The 20437-nt window shown below is 42.6% G+C and overlaps 2 protein-coding genes across 3 annotated transcripts in view; both read left to right on the forward strand.

Annotated features, from left to right (window-relative positions):
- Positions 1–240: 240 nt before the first annotated feature.
- On the forward strand, positions 241–6836 carry LOC118335487 (polyadenylate-binding protein 1A-like). 2 transcript variants are annotated; one of them, XM_035671786.1, is made up of 15 exons: positions 241–1113; positions 1454–1647; positions 1802–1917; positions 2713–2843; positions 2952–3046; positions 3214–3351; positions 3759–3854; positions 3959–4231; positions 4460–4550; positions 4700–4822; positions 4939–5081; positions 5688–5772; positions 5893–6023; positions 6260–6347; positions 6470–6836. In XM_035671786.1, the coding sequence occupies exons 1-14, from the start codon at positions 921–923 to the stop codon at positions 6344–6346; spliced, it is 1896 nt and encodes a 631-aa protein (XP_035527679.1). In that variant the 5' UTR covers positions 241–920; the 3' UTR covers position 6347; positions 6470–6836. The 2 variants fall into 2 exon arrangements, with proteins under 2 accessions (XP_035527679.1, XP_035527678.1); XM_035671785.1 differs by having other exon boundaries at positions 243–1113; positions 2713–2852.
- A 2936-nt stretch (positions 6837–9772) lies between these two features.
- Positions 9773–20437, forward strand: part of LOC118335903 (E3 ubiquitin-protein ligase RNF19A-like) — a 27016-nt gene continuing 16351 nt past the window's right edge. Inside the window, 2 exon segments of the mRNA XM_035672401.1 lie at positions 9773–10018; positions 10995–11099. The gene's annotated coding sequence lies outside the window, so the exon portion shown is untranslated.

Below are 20437 nucleotides of genomic sequence, written 5' to 3' on the forward strand. Positions count from 1 at the left end.
TATATATATATGGGATATATATATGGGATATTCTTTTTGGAGGATAGTTAAAATAATTATTTTTAAACCCCCGGCACATTGATTACCTGCTGAAAAATCCAAATAGAGCTAGGACTACACATTTAAAGTGAATGTAAAGAAAAGTAGTTTCAGAAATAAAACCACATATCAAATATCGCGAGATGTGTGACGTCAACCTTGGAGGTGAACGCGCCGTGGTTTCGACTGGAATCGGGAAACAACCTCCAGCGACCTTCTTTCATTCCGGTAATCCGTCTGCGTAGGGTGTGCTCCGGAGCTAGTCTCGGCACACATTTTATTATTATGAAACAAACCAAAAGCTAGAGACCACACGCAGACATATTTTTATAAGAAAAATAAAAATCGGTGAAGCAGGATTTGATTTGCCAACTCAAGCAACGCGAAGAAGACGCTGCCTTCGAAACAGAACGAAAGACGGAACGAGAGGAACGTTAGCAGGACCAGCAGTTAGCCGCATTGTTGAAAGCGTGGGTGATTAACGTTAGCCAGTTACATATTTAACCACTTTTCTCTCCCTTTAAGGGCTTTGTCATTCCACTTATCCTTTTAAATGAAGACATTTGCTTCGAGTACTTCAGTCAGTTTCGCTTCCTGACCGACTGTGAAAGAGTACCGATTCAAATTTGTGCAGTCTTCGAGCCGCATCGGTTAGGCCACGCTCCGACATTTTGCTAATCAAGCTAACTAGCCCACGTTGCTAACTGGTAAGACAGCTTGTGTGTGTGTCTGCGCTTTGAATTGTTGTAAAGCTACCGAAGAGACTGAGACGAGGAACCATTCCACATAGGAGGCTGATATTAACTGGCGTTTGTCAGTGAGATATTGAGCTCATTTAACCACACAGTTGTCGTATTACCGGAGAACACGCGCCGTCTGAAATGAACCCCAGCGCGCCCAGCTACCCGATGGCTTCCCTCTATGTGGGAGACCTGCACCCAGACGTTACCGAGGCCATGCTCTACGAGAAATTCAGCCCGGCTGGGCCCATCCTGTCCATCAGAGTCTGCAGAGACATGATCACCCGCAGATCCCTCGGTTATGCCTATGTCAACTTCCAGCAGCCCGCCGACGGTAGGTCTACAGCACCGTAGTAAAATATAGCAGGGGCAGCTAACGAGAGGGATGTGGCACCATCTGACTCCATTTTGAACATGCACTACACATGCCATGTTATAGCTCTCTGTTGCAATTAGCTCTGTTGGTGCTTGAGTTAACAGTTTTATGTGAGGCAATTTAATGATTTATGATTAAGTACTGAGCTGATGTCATTCGCCTGTATTAAAACTGCTGATATGCCATGAAACTATATTTTTTGAACTTGCTTGTAGAACCACTGATGGTATTGAAGTGCAGATCAGGCATATGAACCTAGTGTCATTACATTTCTTTGTCACTGTGGGCCTGGTTTTAGCTGAGCGAGCCCTGGACACCATGAACTTCGATGTGATCAAAGGCAGGCCTCTCCGCATCATGTGGTCTCAGCGTGACCCGTCCCTGAGGAAGAGTGGAGTGGGCAACATCTTCATCAAGAACCTGGACAAGTCTATTGATAACAAGGCTCTCTACGACACCTTCTCTGCATTTGGAAACATCCTGTCCTGCAAGGTAGGCGGGGCAGCATTTGTTTTGTGTTCGAGTGCTTTACATACAGACCACTACTTTGCATGACTAAAGATTGCACCAGGTTGAAGCTGATTGTGTGTGTGATTTTTAAATGCATGGTGTTGTTTTTGACATGCTCAAATCTCCCTTTTCCAAGGTGGTTTGTGATGAAAATGGCTCAAAGGGTTACGGATTTGTGCACTTTGAGACCCACGAGGCTGCTGAGCGGGCCATTGAGAAAATGAATGGCATGTTGCTCAATGACAGAAAAGTGTAAGTGGGAATACCATTATTCTCTAGTGTGTGTGTGTGTGTGTGTATAAATGTTTAGGGGGAGTCTGATTAACATGTGAGTTTTACATTTAATCATAGTTTGTCTTTAACTGCACCCTGTCCACAAACTCGTCTGCCAGCCGTGCCCAATGTACTTTTGGTTTCATACAACTGAGTGAAGAATGAGAAAACATACCAGCCCTGGGCGAGGTTTATAATCTTTATAGCTTTTATAGGTACAGAACATTCCAACCCTTGAGTGTATGTTTGTGCAATACTGATCAGAATGACTAAATTTATTATATATTTATTAGTTTTTATGTTGTGTTCAATTAGTAGACTATTTTGTATTTCAAGTGGTTCTTCCTAATATTGCACTCTCGGAAGCATGGTTTGAAGCACAAGTTGCAAGTTAATACCACAGCAAAGATTTCTGAACTCCAAATGTCTAAATTAAAGCAGATTGCGGTCACATCTTTCCCGCAGTCCACACTGCTGCCCTGTTCACTTGTAGGGCGTCTAAAATCCACCACAATGTTGCCTGTTAATGCCACAGAACAAGTTTGGTAATCATTTCTGAATCTGCGTCTCTCTGAATCGTTTGGTTGGAAGAGAAAGATAAAACAATTGCAGTAGAGTCAATTTCCAAGAACATGTTTGGGTTTTGTCCATTCATATTGCATCAAAAAATTAGAGCTGTATAATGGTAATCCAGGAGTTTAACTGAGGGAATTAACTGTATGGGTGCTGTATTGTGTGAATTTCTCTAATATCTTACATCGTTTGACCCAACAGATTTGTTGGACGCTTCAAATCGCGCAAAGAGAGGGAGGCTGAGCTTGGGGCTCGCGCCAGAGAGTTTACCAATGTTTACATCAAGAACTTTGGGGAGGACATGGATGACGAGAAGCTCAAGGAGTTATTCGGTAAATATGGTAAGACACTTATAACATTTCAGAGACTGAGCCTTTTTAAAGCTTAGCTCGTGACGGGTGAGATTTGGCCTTTAAATGATTGTCTGTTGTATTTTGTAGGGCCGGCACTCAGTATCCGAGTTATGACTGATGAGAGTGGCAAATCAAAGGGATTTGGTTTCGTCAGCTTCGAGAGACATGAAGACGCACAGAAGGTTCGTATCGACTCCTTGTTCTTCTCTTAGGGGCAGTAACCCTGCATGTGTATCTTAATTACTGGGAAATGACGTCCTCCTATTTCCCCTGGCCGATGGCTTTGAATCAATAGAAACACGGCTTCTGTTTAGCTTGTTTCAGCGGTCTATTGTTGATTTCATTGCAGGCTGTGGACGACATGAACGGCAAAGAACTGAACGGCAGGCAAGTGTACGTGGGCCGTGCACAGAAGAAAGGGGAACGCCAAAACGAGCTCAAGCGCAAATTTGAGCAGATGAAACAGGATCGCATGACCAGATACCAGGTTTGTTGGCCTTCTACTCTGTCACAAGAACTTCCTTCAAAAGGGCGGCGTTTTTTACTCAACCCTTTAGCCTGAACACGACATCTTCACAAATTGAAAAATGTCCCTGCTGAGAGGCCAGAATTACAGGATTTTATCTGGGAAGAGTAAAATAACTAAAGTGGGACCTGGATTAAAAGATTGTTAAACAGTGACTTTATTATTGGATTTAGTATTATTCTTTGAGGAGGTTTATCTTTTCTATCAAAAACCTAGCAGTGATATTGGAGCAAAAACCAATAAGAGTATAACTCGTCAGTGGCTTTTGCAGTCATAATTTCTACGAGTCAGTCATGGCTGTAGGGCTCTACAAGATTTGTCGCTTTAATTTGTGAGTTACAATCTCATTGTCATTTTGCTCATACCAGGGTGTCAATCTGTATGTGAAAAACCTGGATGATGGCCTGGATGACGAGCGTCTGCGTAAAGAGTTCTCTCCATTTGGAACCATAACAAGTGCTAAGGTAAAGGACTTCAGTGCATGACTTATAATGTTTCTTTATTTTCATGGTTATTAACAAAACTGTAATTTATCAGAATGGATGCTAATTAGCTTTATCTCCCATAGGTGATGATGGAGGGTGGCCGCAGCAAAGGCTTTGGCTTTGTGTGCTTCTCATCCCCAGAGGAAGCTACCAAAGCTGTAACAGAGATGAATGGGCGTATTGTTGCTACAAAGCCACTTTATGTGGCTCTGGCCCAGCGCAAGGAGGAGCGTCAGGCCCACTTAACCAACCAGTACATGCAGAGGATGGCCACTGTCCGCGCAGTGCCCAACCCAGTCCTCAACCCATATCAGCCTGCCCCACCCTCAGGCTATTTTATGGCCGCTATACCTCAGGTGAGTCCCCCCAAGCACCTCTCTTTGCTGTGTATACATGGCATAGAACTTTTATTGTTGCGTTGCTGCTGCATTAATTGATATCGTGCCTAGGTCAGTGTGTACTGCTTGGAATTAAAATCACTGTTTTAAGCCACTTCTGTTGCTTGTAGGGAAATGGTTATGTGTTTCAGTGCCTTACAGTTAGAGTAGAGACCATGTAATGATGAATCTTTGTCATCTTTTCAGGCCCAAAATCGCGCTGCATACTACTCCGCCAACCAGCTGGCCCAGCTCCGGCCCAGCCCCCGTTGGGCCACTCAAGGAGTGCGTCCTCAACGTGAGTAAACATGCTTACATTTGACAATTCTGTTTATTTGAATCCAAAATGAGGTTGTAAATAATTGGTCACCAGCTCCCTCTTTTAACATTGACTGAATTCTAACTACTTCAGTGTGGATCTCCTAATGTTGTTTCCTCTTCCTTCAGACTTCCAAAACATGCCCAACGCTATGCGCCCATCAGCTCCTAGGCCCCAGACCTTCAACACCATCCGTCCCACTGCCACCGCCAACACCCAGGTGCCACGCATGATGGCTTCCCAGCGAATGCGTAAGTGTTTCAGCTCTCAGAACACATGATCGGCTTTATTTCTTTAGTTTTTCATTGCTTGTTAGTCAACTTGATGCAGTTTTGATGATTTGCCCTTTTCATCTTTCTCACCTCAGCCACACAGGCCCTCGGCCAGCGCCCTACCGGTGCTTCAGCCACTGCTGCCCCAGTGCGCACCATGCCCCAGTACAAATACGCTGCAGGTGTGCGCAACCCCCAGCAGCACATGCCCTCACAGCCACAGGTCGCCATGCAGCAGGTAGGAATTCCATTGGTTTCTACTGTCCTATAAGTAACCTATACTGTCCTATAAGGACAAATGATTGTAGAAGTCTACAGGGCTGGTTGCAAATATAGGGTTTTTACAATATTGCATGTTTAGCAAAAGTGAAATCTAATGACTTGCATATGTTTAAACATGGTTGTCTATAGTATGACAAAGCACTGACTGCAGCATGGTATGGTTTCCTTTACCACTCTGCAGTCAGTTTGTTTAATGTCACCAGTTACGGTCACTGTGCCCTAGAACCTGCCACGTATCCATTGCAATTACAAGATTGGGGCTTATTTATTCTTTTTACTCCATACATGATCTCAAACATGTCATATATGTCACATTGTTGTTAATGTCATTTTAGAACTGCTAAAAATACTCAAATGTGCCAAGAATCTGGATTTGGCTAGATTTAACATCAATAAGCACAATTTAAATCTGCTCAATAAAATCTTAACAATACCCAGCATTAGGCATTCATTCATGTTGTGTAGGATTAGATTGAGATAGTTGCCCACTAATAGTAGCTGTGTAGTCAGTAATTTTTACAGTAGACTTTGTCCCTGAACTCAAACCCTTTTCCTCCTTTAGCCTGCTGTCCATGTCCAAGGACAGGAGCCCCTGACTGCCTCCATGCTGGCCTGCTGCCCCTCCTCAGAACAGAAGCAGATGCTGGGTTAGTACACATTTATAAGGAACTGAACATACGCACAAACAACTTTGTCACAAAGTTACTTGATAGATTAAGTCTGGTGTCGTACATTCAAACAGTTGTTGATGACTGTTCTTCCTTCAGGTGAGCGTCTGTTCCCCCTGATCCAGAACATGCACCCCAGCCTGGCAGGCAAGATCACGGGTATGCTGCTTGAGATCGACAACTCAGAGCTTCTCCACATGCTCGAGTCACCTGAGTCCCTGCGCTCAAAGGTCAGTTAATGGCTAATCTGTGAGGTGTGTGTGTGTGTGTGGTTGTGTGTGTGTGTATATGTATATATATATCTGGAAGCCTGTTGACAGAGGTAATTTGTCTAAATTCACATGAGCCTGGTTGCATTATCTTCACAAGGCTGGACTCGGTGGATTAAATGATCATGTTGCTTGAATAGGTTTATTGCTGAAGCTTCATATCCAGTGTTAAATAAAGTGTTTATTCTTTGTTTTAGGTGGATGAGGCTGTTGCTGTGCTTCAGGCCCACCAGGCCAAGGAGGCTGCTCAGAAGTCCACCACCCCTGCTGGTCCTAGTGTCTAAGGTGTGTGAGTGGGGAGGGGATTTATTTGTATACATTCTAAATGAGATGAAAGAACATTATAGATCTCATGATTGAATCAAGTACAACGTAAGCATTGATATTTTATCTTTTTTGTCTTGCAGATTGAGCATTTTGAAACCTGCTTCACCGATGGAAAAAGAGAAAAAAATATTAAACATTGAAAAACCTAAAACTCTGAAAACATCGCAAAATGATAAATCATTTCTTAAAAAAAGAATAAAACAATTGACTCTGCCAGGTCTAGGGATGGTTTGACTAGGCCTTGATTATAAATAAAAATTTGTTGAAAAAAAAAAAGTAAAATATAGAAAATTGAGATTATAAATTTGAATGCATTCCTCTGTTTTATGTCATTTTACTGTGTCTGCTCAGAGTATCAGCCATGTTCAGGAAGGTGGTTAGCTGAGCATTTTGGAGGGTGATTTGTATTGTAAACTGCTGGCTGTAATAAATTCTCATTCAAAATAATGCCTTTCATTTCTTAGTGTTATTATCTCTCAAAATAGTGACACAAATTTGATTATTAAACAGAACAATCTTTATTGAACTGTGGTGAATGGACAGATGTTTCCCTGAGAGTCAGTGTTAGGAGTATGATGTGGTTGTCTTCCACCAGGTGTCACTGTTACTTAGCAAATCACAAGCATTTGGAATTGTCTACCTACTTTGAAAGTTTTCTATCTACACAATCTTTGTGATTTACAGACTAGACTTACAGATGTGTTCTGTAGAATACACAGTAGTCGATATATTTTTATCTTAATGCCATACTGTGGATTAATAAATCAGCTATAATGTGCAGATTTAATCTACATCAGTGACACTGGTTATTTACAGAAAGTAGGACAGCTTTGCATGAATAGGTGACTGAGTGGCAGCTTGATTTCCACTGTACAGGGTGTCACTTTGTCAACAATATAGACGGGCTACAGACTGGATTAATATTGTTTGTATTATATTCACACTGCAATCTACAAAATTGGCCTTATGATGAAATGTTTTTGTGACACAGGTTTTGAAAATGAAGAGAGTGGCATTTCATTTCGAAAGTAATTTTTAAAGTACCATAGTGCTTTAACCATGCATATTGCAGTGTGGAAGCCATGCCCAGTCCCTGCTATAAGGACCGGCACTGCGCCCCACAGCTGGCATGTGTTCTCTGCCCGCTGTTTATGTTCGTGGTTGTCATCTGTTTATTGTATCTCCCTCACACCCTCTTAAAGTTTTTCCTACCGCGCCAATTCTGTTTACTTTCCTACACTTAAAAAAAGGACACCGGCATTTACAGATGGGTTGGAAAAAGACAACACAAATCTCCTAGCCTCTGGAACCGTCTCCATTCTCCCATAGGCGTTCAATTGATTCACATCATTGTCATTCTCATCAAACCTTTCCATTACCGCTTGTATGAAAGCCTCTGCATTTGTCATGTTTCTCCTCTCATTCATTCAGGTTTTTCCTTTAATTTGTCAGCTGTCTGTTCAATAGTGGTAGAAATGTAATTTCACAACAGCTCCCCTCCTTTAAACAGAGATAATCCTTCCTACCAGAGCAGAGGGGACTTTGTACAATGTCTTGGAACTGACAAAGCGTGAATGTGACGAGAGGATGATGGAGCAGGCACACTAACTGCTGCTGTCGTATTTGTGGGAAACATTAACGTGCTGTCGACCCAGTCAGGTGCCCGCTCTTTAGTATACAGAGGATCTCTGATGGTTTTGGCTGGATTCTTCTGAAAAGTTGATACCAGGCCTCATGCAGCATCCTGTGCTGTAATCTGAGAATACTGAAGTAAAAGCCAATGAACCTATTTTCTTTTGCCGCTCATTTATTAAGGGGAAACTGCCAAATTGTTATCCTTTATTCAGACAGTGGAACAACAGGAAGTTGGTTGTGGAGACACAGAGGATAAAGCTCTCTAGTGTTCCCTTTCCAACTGAGCTTTTGAACATTAGACATTCCTTTTAAGTTGGGATGTGTGCTTCCATCACATCTCCAGTGCTTACTGTACTGACCTCACGGTGTTATTGGACCAAAAGCCCATTTAATGTACCACCACAGTGTCCAACTTTATAGGTGCTGCAGGCTCTTCCACTGTCTCCTCGGACACTCCAGCTCACTCACAAGCCCCTGTTTAAGCTTGACCAGACTGTGAGCATATTTCAAAACCTACACTACATGGCCGACCTAAAACAACTTTCCACAGGGATTTCATAGGATTATCCAGCTTTGACTCTTATAATGTTTGTTCATATCTGTTTATGGTTCACAGAGGGAGGATTTTGAGTAAATACCTTTTATCTCTGCTGTTTGATAGCATCATCAGTGCAGTCTTTGTGCTGGTTTGCATGCTTTTTCATTTTTTGCTAAATGTTCCTGTGGACGGAGCTTTTGTGTAGCCTGATGTTTGGTAACTACAGGATGCCTGAACATGTACGTTGTGTGTATATACTCTGAACTGCACCCATTTGTGAAAGAACCCTCAGCTTACCCTAGATTCCTGCTATCACATGATTTCCACAGTCTGGATCAGGCTGTAACTTGTTTTGGTCAGCTTTCCTCCCTAATTAGTCTCTGGTGTAAGGAATCCCTGCTACGCGTAAACAGAGTGTTTCTAACATGTCTGTGAGTATGTGAGTGGCAGTAATAAGCAGAGCTGTAAAATTCCACCAGCTCATTCGTCACTTCCTCTTGTGTCCCTTTAAATAATGATAAACAGAGCTACCGTGTAATCCTCTCTAGCTTGGATTAGATGTGTCTGTCTGGCACTGGCCTGTCTGCCTGTTCATCTTTCATGTACCATATGAATGTCTGCCCATGTAGGTCCAATTGAAAATAAAAAAAAGGTTTTATATATAGGCTACTCATGTGATGTAAGGGAAGTCATTTCTGAGACATGAATGAGTTTAGTGCTTGACTGTAGTGTATGTAATCCACTCTGGTTTACACCATATTTGTTATAATTAATGTACAAAATGTCTTCATCCTGATGGTTCGACTCACTTGGATCTCTCCAGATTAATAATAAAATGGAACTTATGAGGGGCTGTTTATTTAACCTGACAGATGATATGTTATGTGGCTGTTTAACCATTTGCTATGGGCAGAGAACTATTTGAAGCCCCCAAGCACGAAGATGACAAGCCTTATAAGCCCCTGAGCTGTACTCTTATTGTTTATTTTACTAAATGTCAAAGGGTTTTATTTAAAAAGTAACATACTGTACAACCAACAGAAAATAATAAAAAAACAATAATGATGATAACATCTGGTTTACATTATTTTTGTATGGAAAATGTGACAGAAGCTCCAGTGTGATGGTGAACCTCAGACCCTGCAGAAACCATTAGGCCCGTGAAACTTTGGTCCAAATCTCGCGATGCGATTTGAATTTCTGAGCTAGAACGAGAACATCGAACAACAGAGAGGCTCTGTAGAAGCTGTTGTCGTTCGAAACGGAACGGAACGGAACGGAGCGGATAGGTGGGACCGAAGGCAGGCGGAGAAGTGCTAGTAGCAGCGGGGAAGTAATTCACGGCACTGCACCGGGACCACAGATTCATTCACTTAAAACCGTGTTTGGACAGCAGTACGTTTGCTTTCGTCTTTGTTGCCGTCTGCGGAACAAGTGTCACTACCAGCAACAGACGGTATGTTCTCATCGTTTCTAGCTAACCTTGCTAGCCAGCTGCTAACGCTCGCTGTGTTGGGTAGTTAACGTTAGCTGGCTGCCGTCACTGAGACCCAGGGAGCATTTCACTGGCTCATAGCTTTATTCTGCTATCGGCGTGTGTCCTGTTTTCTGTCGGGACCCGTGTGCCAGGTGGTGATCATCTGTGAGGTGACGTAAACTGACAGTGAACACAATGAACTAATGTAAGTTAGCTAACCTAGCTATCAGTGTAACGTTATGAAGAAGTCGAAGATGAGGAGCAGCACACAGCGTAACGCCAGCTATTGGCATTATCATTACTTTTTTTTTTTTTTAACGTTAAATCGTTACAGCTCCTTTAAGATACGTGTTTGCCTGACACTTAGTAGTCCATTAAAGACGTCGAGTTGTCTTTGACCAACGTCAAGTACTGCAACAGTGTGTTCAACTCGGGCTGAAGGACTGATTGAAGGACTGATTAAAGGACTGATTGAAAGACAAGATGAACTGCAAACAGCAGAAAAAGTTGATGTTTCAGAGGGTTAGGTGACATTGTAAAAGGGCGACCTGTGTCAGTGGTAGATGTGAGACATGTCTCCGGTGGACTGCCTGATACTTGTCCATATTTCTTTGGGTGGAAAACATAAATTAGTAAGAGTCTGTAAATTGTATTCTTCTGTTTTGGGGTTTGTCAGGTGACAGGCAGATGACTTTGTTACGACCTGCTGTTTCTTTTAACACCTGTCACTGTAGATAATATGGATGTAAGAACATTATAGATAGGTTAAAGATGGAGACCACCACTCAGTTTAGATAGAAAGTGCACAAAATGCAAGAAATCATGTGCAGCTTTGAGCTGAGGGAGACGACACTATACATTACTCGCAGTGAAGCTTTGCATTAGTAAGGAGACCAACTACTGATCCTGATCAACACCCTGATATATGTTGGTGTTTTGGATATTTGTATGCTAGGGAGGGATTCACCTATACAGATGAAGCTGCGGTGTGTGTGTGCCATTAATCAGCCCTTGCCTAAATCTGGAAGAGAAGTTGGAGCGTCTCTGTTTCAGTGTGCAGGTGAGTGCTGAGTACTGTACAGAGTGTAAGTTGTGTCTTATTTCCCCACCTGCCCTGCAGTGTAGTTGTTCTGCTTGGCTTATCATCCGTGGCTGGAGAAACACTTGAATGCTTGGTGTGGTTTGGCACACACTGCATTTGGCCCGTCGTCAAGGCAGTATATGAAAGAAATGGGAAGGATTACTGTATGCGGCCACGAGCTGTCATCCTCTGGGTCCTCGGCATTGTGGGAACCACAGCTCCGTCCAGAGGCTGTCGGGTTATGTCGAGAAATGAACCTAAATGACATAGAAAATGCCACTGTGCATATCTCTCATGGTAGTCAGTGATCTCCAAATGTCCTTTCACTGTTGAAAAGTAGTTGTGTACAGCAACAACTTTGTCCTTCAATAGCTCAATCTTGGAGCCATTTCTTGTCCTTATTTTTTTAGCGGGAGCTTCTGGTTCTGGCCTATGTAGGTAGCAAATTTTCCAACAGTGGCCTGTTTTTGGTCAGACTATGACCCCTGATGTTTATTTTTTAAAAATGTCACCATGTTTATTTGAGTTTCCCACTATTCTCCATATTTGCTAAATATTCTGTCATCCCATCCTACACACTGCAATCTTCAGCCCCTATATTAAATACGGTGTATTTGTTTATATTACAAAGGGGTGGGCACTTGAGTTAGACTTTAGGTAACCTATTTCTAGTTAGTTTGAACAAAGACTGCAGTTACGCTGTATACAGTAACACGGGGGGGAAAAGTAATTATATCGTAAATTAGGAAAAGAATTGTAGAAAATCATTGACACTGTTTTTGTCTGCTCAGAACTACACATTTCTAATGGAGCCTGCTCACAAAAACTCTAATGAGAGCAGATTGATTGCATTTTCTGGGTGTTGGAGCAGTCCTCCAGAGGCCTCCCTGGGCTTAGCAGCCTGTTGTCCAGACCTGTGTGCTCTTCCAAAGAAAGGTCATTAGCCCAGCATGCCAACCTGACCTGTGTTCTCTCTGTGTGTGTTTGTCCAGACACGTGTGTGACCTCCCTCTCTTGCTCCATGGTAAACACAGCTGCAAGGCTAGGTGGTGGAGTCCTGGCCAACACATCAGGGTGCTCTGATTGATTATGATGATCTATGCATCTCTGTGATCATGCCCCTTTCTAACTGTGCTTAACTGCACATATTTTGATGCCTTGAAGTAGGGTGTCTGTCTTTGATTGGTCAGACCAACTTGTGGTAGCTGGTAGTGTGTCAAGTGGAAATTCATGAATCTGGTCAAGCCACAAACTGCAAGTCATTGCTCAGCTCCTCCTGAAAAGGATGTCATCTGAACTGTAATGCAGAAATACAGCGAGACAGATTTCAGCGTTTCGCCAGATTTCTTTCCTGAGCTTTCATTTCAATTTGCAGCAGACTGTATGCTAAGCCCCGCCCCCTGGTTGTGTTGTTGCTATGCCTGCACAAATCCAGTTTACAATGATGAGGAGGATTTCAGTCACAGTGGTAATTAAGGTCTGGTGATATGTATGAATGTTAAGTATGATCACAATATTTATCACGATATATAATTAGATACTGAGGTCATCCTGATAATGAATGCATCTGAAGAAACCAGAGGCTTCATTAGTTCATCTTTAGAATATAGTTCATTAACATGAAAAAAACATAATGTCAACATGTAACTGTGCAAACGTGGCTTTGTTCAGAATGTGTTTTGTGATAAAATAGTTTATTGAATAACATCATCAGTGTGAGCATTTAACTTTTGCATGCAGTATCTGCTTTAAACGTGCAGTCAGTTGGTGTGTGACATTTAGGAGGACCTTCATAGGTATGTTTTCATTAGTGTATAATCACCTGACAATACGAGGTTTTTTCTACTGAGGGAGCAGGTCCTCTTCTACAGAGTCTGTCATGTTGAACTGCCGTGTTTGTCAAGACCAGCATGTTTTCTCTCAGGCGCTTGGAAGGCAAGCAGAAGTGTCCAAAATTAACCTTTTGGGTCACTGGCCAAGGAGACTGGTAGATGACAAATCCAGCAGCCAAGCATATTTTATCGGCAAGAAAGAAAAAAATATATACATATATATATAAAAAAAGTATTTTTTTTGTCTCATATGTTTCAGTACATTTCATTGAGATAACACTAAGATAAGATAATACCTTTATTGATCCCCCATAGGACAAATTCAGTTTGACACAGCAGCAATAGAGCAAAGTAAAAGACAGTACAAAACATATCACAAAATAAAATATTACTATTTTGTGATATACTAGTGGTGCAATGGAAACACACACATTAACTTTTTTCCTCAGTGTCTCTCCAAATTCTACATTCAGCTGTCCCAGACTTAACAACCATTGTCCCAAATTGAATGTCCTTTTTTACATTCTACATAATGAATTTAGTTTAATTTACTCTGTTTCAGTAACTCGCAGCACTTCATTGACTCAGTCTTGTCTGCCACAGAAGTTTTCCCTGTTGTTCTGCTTGTTCAACAGGTGTTAATAATTTAATAATACAGTCTTCCTTTTTCGGTTGACGCCAGTAAAATATATCTGCTTTATTTGAGTCAATACTGATCCATTAAAATATGCCCAGATTGGCCAGATATCGGTTTTTAGGATCAGCTCTTGACATCTCTATACAAAGCTTTACTACTGTAGATAGTCAGCTAGGCATGCTAAATGTTAGTTGCTTACATTAGAACAGAAAAACACACAGTTTAATTCATTCCTTACACTTTTGCTTATGTGCTTTTGGTTTTGGAAAAGCAAAACATCGCACCACCCTCTAGTATCTGGATAATGAGTGATGATCTTACTAATGCCTCCTGCATACCAGAATATTGACAAATCTAAAGCTTGACAGGCGTGTTATGGTCATTTTGCAAAGCCGTGATTGGATAATTGCTTGGAGACATTTTTGAGGAACAAGAAAACGGTAACAGCAGAAGCAGGAAATCGATGAGACACAAGGCCTTCTGGCTGCTGAAGATGCTCTCTTTGGTCGTAAGCATAAACACAGTACGATCACAACTGATGTGTACAGTCCGGCACTTTGGTGCTGCTTGGTGACAAGTTCTTGTGTTTGAGCATAGGACGGCAGATGGGTCACGAGGAGGGACAGGCCAGGTGATTGCATTTCAGCTGTACTGTTCAACTAGGGCTTTCCTCGTACCTGTCTCTGGCTGAGATGTTTCTCTGATCTCCACACTATTGTGAAGCAAATTCTTGTTTGTGCTAACTCTCTGAGGTGTGCGTAAAGAGGACATTTGAAGCACAAACTGAAAGTCATCCACTCATGGCCTCAGAGGATGTTGTGTGTGTGTGGGGCTGAACAAACACACCTCCTTCAGGAGAAATCAAAACCGCATCATATTCAAGATGCCTAGAAAATAATAAGGATACACAATAGATGGTTACTACTAATGTAACGAGCTATGGAAGGGATGGCTGCTGTGATATTCGGCAGGTACAGTGTATATTGTCTGACATTTGTGTATTCATTTTTTGTCTCTCCAGCGTTACCAGGGGAAATGTATCACACACTCCCAATTTAACAGTTCATTCCTTTCTGTTTCACGCCCTCTTCCTGAGCTCTTAGCTCTCTCAGCTGAGCAGAAATGCCAGGATGCTTACCTCATTTCCTCCTCTCTTGAGTGAAGTGAGGGAGGAAAGAGGGGAAGTCTGGGAGGAGGGGGGTGGGCTGGAGACTGTACTGGCTTTGTTAGGTTTGGAAACTTTTCCTTTTCTTCTCCGTGTCGGCCTGCCTTGCCTGTCTTTGTACATTCAACAATGCCTTCCCTGTTCACGCTGCTGTTGTGTTGTTGTGCTGCTTGCACAGTTTTTAATCCCTTGTATTGTAGGGTCAGAGTCAAAACACAATGCATGAGCGTGTTTTTCTATTGGAGCTACCGTATGTTGTGTGAAGTCTTTAGTCCCTGCAACTATTAATCCCACTGATGTGTTTGGACTGTTAAACCTGTCATTTAAATACAGCCACTGACCACGCCTGCTGTTTTCAGCTTGCTCCACACTTTGGTGAAAAGGGAGGGACATTGTTTGACTTTCATCCCACATCAGTCAATAGCTGCTCAGCTTGCATGCCAGGAGGTTGCTCTGTGTCTGTCCCTGATGTAGTGGAAGCCTCACTAATGCATCGACTGTCCCCAGCCACATAGAAGCCCAGGAATGTGCATAGAGGCAGCATTACACAGGAGACAGGCAGGCCAGGAATGCAGCTGGAGTGAGACCGAGTGGTGCACTACACTGGCTCAGCTGCTGCATGTTTCACTGTTCACATTTGTCCCTCATTCCCTGCCTGTCATCAGCGTCCGTATACCTGTTTGTCTGCCGGCCCCTCTTTGAGCTCACTGTCACTAGATGCGTGTCTCGGCTCCTTGTGTATCCACGTCCTCGTGTTTCATTCGCGCTCCTCTTCTATAAGTGTTCCAACTATGTGAAAGAGGATAACTTATTTCACATTGTGTCTCTGCGTGACTTAGTCTGTTTGTGGGTGGTTTCCTTTACCCCACTAATGTGTAACACCCCCCCCCACACACACACACACACACACACAGCTTACCACTTATAGAAACACAGCTCACTAGTGAATCTCTGCTGGCTAAGTTTAGACCTGGTATGATCTCGGGTCTAATTTTCAACAGCAGTGGAATGATGGGCATTCTTCTGCCCTGCGGAGTCACTCAGGGTGGTCCTCTACTTTCTGTTGGAGTACAGAGAGGTTGTGATGGACTTTCCTTAGCCTAGGAAAAGAAGAGGCTTGAATGTGGAGAGGTTTGCCCTTTATCATTTTCCTTTAGTTCAGAGTTAGTCTGACCAGGCTTATGTTTAACCTGCGTGTCAACACAGCAGGAAAGGAACGTCCTCTAACTCAATGTTTGTTTAGTTGGTTTGTTCTATTGTATGTATGGATGAATCTGTGCTTTTGAAGTGATTGTGTAAGATGCTCCTTTCATGTTGAGAGGACCACTCCGCTCTTTTGGAGCTCATTGTGTTAGTACAGGAACTGAAACTGGAAAGGACAGTGATTTAAATGACCCCTTAGTCCTGTAGTTTATCACGTAAAGTACATGTACAAACTAGTAGGAGAGGTTTAAATAGTGTAACATATTGAAGTGAGACAATATGTTGCACAAAACTAAAAAGGAAAAGCCCCAGGGTTACATAGCAATCAGTAATTACAACAAAATCATCAGCTGGAGGCTTGCTGTGGGTGGACGTGGTTACATCATTGTCACTAAAAATGTCAGAAATAGAAGAAAATCAAACATAGTTGCTGTGGATTTTGTTGTAGGATTTACAAATGAAAGGATGAGAAAGCAAGTAGTTGATGAAGAGCTATTTTACATATTTGTTATTAAGTCCTTGCTGATCATACCCCAATGTGTGAGTAGGTTTTACGTCTCCCCAGTTAAACCGTGCAACCCAATGTGACATACCAGTAAGTGTTTTCAGTGGGTGTGTCACACCATGTTTTGCTCTGATGAATCAGTCAACAAGCTGACAAATGTGGAGGTTTACAAATGGCAATATGACGGGTGCACTCTCTCCTGTCATCAAAATATTCTACCTTTTGATGAAATGAGAGAGTTGCTTGAAGCTTTATGCTTTTTTACTTGACCTTGTCCAGAATAGTTTTCCATATGAATGTAACTGAATAAAGAGAGACGTATTATTGGGGCATAAATGAATCCCTGCAACAGGAATGTAGTGGTGCTTTTTAAAAGTTGAGTGTACTATGGTTCAGCTTGTGTTTGGTGAGCGATGTCCTCTCCCAGGCTGCAGCAGGTCAGCTGAGGTCAACACTGGATCTGTTCTCCCACTGGAAGGCCGAATGAACTCTGTCCCCAAGGAAAGCTCTGGCCCGTCGACCAGCTCTCATCTTTCGATCTGCGTTCTCAGTTTGTTGCTCTTGTGTATGCTCACGCTTACACAAACAGAAATTCTCACTGCACTCTTATCTACGTTTTTCTACATCAGTCATTTGTGCCTACTCGCGTCATCCGTTTAAAGCTGTCTTTTTGTTTGTAAATGACCCAACATCACTGAGAGCCCTTTTCTAATGAGCCTCTGTGGTCACTGCAGTGGTCCAGCTCTTGTGTCTGGCAGCATGGCACCTGTGCAAGCCTTCTGCACACCTTCTTTTGAAACGTGATTAAAGTGCTATAAAAAAAAAGCATGCGCACTATCTGAGAAATTTAAAATGCTTTTGTATTCAAGTGGCTTCCTGTGTCCTTGTTGACATACACGGATCAGCACGTGTGTTTCTGAGCCCTTTCTATCAGAACCAGCATTAACTGTTTTCAGCAGTTTGAGCTACAGTCGCTCGTCTGTTGGATCGGACCACACGGCCTTCACTCCCCACGTCCATCAGTGAGCCTTGGCCCCCATGACCCTGTCTCCGGTTCACCACTTCTCCTTCCTTGGACCACTTTCTGATAGGTACTGACCTCTGCAGACCGGGAAACACCCACAAGAGCTGCAGGTTTGGAGATGCTCTGACCCAGTCGTCTAGCCATCACAATGTGGCCTTTGTCAAAGTCGCTCAGATCCTCACGCTGCCCATTTCTTCCTGCTTCAACTTTGAGGACAAATGTTCACTTGCTTGGGCCGATAATTCCCACCCACTGACCAGATAATCACGGTTATTCACTCCACCTGTCCGTGCTCATGATGTTATGGCTGATCGGTGTACTCTTGTCCTTTTGGGATGGCCATTTTACAGCCTGGACACACTGCCAACATCTGTATCGTGCATGCGTCATCTTACCTTTTAGTTTGGCACCCATGTTAACAGGTTAGAGCAGCCACACTGCCTACGTGTGTGTGTGTGTCTCAGGTGTGGCTGCAGAGACACTTCACTAGAGAGTAGAAGTCTTGCCTATTTTTCTGCGAGCTGCGTGGTTCTCAGCAAGAACAGACAGTGAAAAGGATCTGTTCATAGTCATGTCAACATGATACCAGCAACATATACAATGTGTATATGTGTAGAATATGTCACAGACAAATACAGATATCTGTTTTACTTTCTAGCGATTCTGTGGACAGAATCCATTCTTCTGGTGACGAGGCTTTTATTGAATTGTATCTATCAAAGGCAAATTCAATGTAGACAGATAGGGCTGGCAGCAGAAACGCTCTCTGTGTGGACACCTCACACATGCAGTTTGTCCAAAGCTTTATGGTGGCAACATTAGACTGTTGTGAAAATTGTTGGTTCTTCATGGTAAATACCTTTTTCTTTTTTTCCTATTTACACAATCCAGCAGCTATAAATACTGCAAACACTACATTTACAATGACAGTGAAAAGACGGTTCTTTCTTTTAAAGAAAGACAATTAACAGAGAGCTTTTATAGGGAGATTGTGATCTCACCTATGACCTCAAATGAGGTCAAGAATTTGACTGTTTTTCCACAACGCAAATGTTTTGTTCCATAAAAGCTGATGTGCTTTTTACTAATCGGTTTTGGACAGTTGTTTACAACAGCCAAGGACAGCTTGTCAAATGTGGGTGCTTTGTCTTACATTGGATATAAACAGACTCATTATTGATATTTAGTGTGTAAGTATTATAAGTAGAGGGCGTGTGTTACTGTTCGTGTGCATCTTTTACTGTGTGCAAGTGGGTTAATGGCAGATGTTCATCCTCATAAGACACTTTTAATTATTAGCTGCTGGGCTGGCTTTATTTTATTTTCCTTTTCAGTGTTTATGCAATGTGCTAAAATGAAAAGACAAACAGAGTAGACTGTTTCAACCATTACATCTGTGCTTTCTAGTTCACAATAGTTCACAATAGTTCACAATAGTTCACATCAGTTTTTTTGGTTATTGCTTGGGACACATTTAAAATATGTTCATATTGTCAATGTGCATCTCATTATCTTATTCTGATATGTCCCAGTCATCCTGACATAACAGTCAATCAAGTCTTTCCATTTAACTTTGTAAATTTAGTTTCCATGCGGTGGATAAATGATCTTTATTGATCCAGTGCATTTGTGACAAGTACAAAAATGTACGAGCATTGACATTACCGATCTGCTCCCTGCAGAATAATAAAATGAAAATTTACAGTAACAGAGCCTTGATCTCAGCATCAATATTGCTGAAATCTCTCAAAACCTGCACAATGAAGCCTTCCCTCTAGACCTACTCATCTCTTTTCAGAACAGTTTTTGTTATATAAGCCCTGAAAGTGCTTTATTTCGTCCTGAGCTCACAGCTTCATTAGTGAGATCTGGGGAATGGTACGTTATTGAGAGTACTCAACTCTATTGTCTTTCTGTCCGTTCTTCTTCTTTTTAACATTCTTGCTTGCCGCTTCAGAAATGTCACTTCATCTTTGAGGGGAAATGTACTGTAGCCGTGTGGAAAGCTGCCAGATTGCAGAGCAGGATTTTGTTCTGGGGCAGCTAACAATTCCTCACATGCTCCTTCAGCAACCTTTTGCCCGTTCCCCCCTCCCTCCATCCTGATTCATCTCTCCCAACATTCTTTCTCATTCTTTTTTCGTCCTTCGTTCCTGTTCTTACGCTTTCCTTCGTTCATCTTGCCCTTCTCTCTGCCCTCATGCTTTCTGCCTGTCTGAGCTCTCTCCCCAGGTTCCAGGCACACCGGGCAGATTTGGATTTTGTTAATGTACTTAAATCGGCACGCTCAATGAGAAAAGCTCTTACTGCTGACCACAGCCTGCAGCCAGTGAGCTGACACAGGTGTTTCATTTTGTGAGTGGGACCTAGCCAGGGCCTTCAGATCAGACAGCTGGCCTGGTCTACCTGCATCATCAGTCCTCTCATCACACACACACACGCACACACAGCTATCTGCTCAGCAGCGATAAGCCCGGTCACTCGCTCCTTGGCTGATTTAGATGCGGTAGTAGCCTTGTGGCAGACATCAAGGTCAGGATAAAGCACCTGCCCTGCCATCATCTTCTCATGGTTGAATGAAAACTATTAGCCTTTCACACGCTGGTTACTACACAGTGCACCCCTATATCTCACTCACAGGACAATGCACTCAGCAGCACTTCTGTTGGACCTGCAGCCTTGCGTGTGAATGAACACACAACACCCTGAAGGAAACAGCTGAAGCAGTTGGATTTCTGTAATGTTCTTTGGCTGCTTGTCTGCTTTTTTTTGCTTCCCGGTGTTAAGTACTTGTTCTTTCCAGCCCACCGTACCTGTTACTGTGTGCATGTCTCAAAGAGAGAGGACCTGACAAAAATGCAGACAGACGTCAAAAAATACGACAGAACGATTCGATTGTAAACCAATTATGGATGCATCTCGATGCCACAATTTTTTAATGTACATTTTCA

This window comes from Morone saxatilis, unplaced genomic scaffold (genome assembly GCF_004916995.1).
Source record: "Morone saxatilis isolate NCDOM2014 unplaced genomic scaffold, NCSU_SB_2.0 Contig24, whole genome shotgun sequence".
NCBI lineage: Eukaryota > Metazoa > Chordata > Actinopteri > Moronidae > Morone > Morone saxatilis.

Coding starts and splice junctions, on each gene's coding strand:
- LOC118335487 (XM_035671785.1), top strand. CDS start 921: ATGAACCCCAGCGCGCCCAGCTACCCGATGGCTTCCCTCTATGTGGGA. Junction 1,918..2,712: donor TTGCTCAATGACAGAAAAGT/GTAAGTGGGAAT, acceptor TTGACCCAACAG/ATTTGTTGGACGCTTCAAAT. Junction 3,047..3,213: donor GACATGAAGACGCACAGAAG/GTTCGTATCGAC, acceptor ATTTCATTGCAG/GCTGTGGACGACATGAACGG.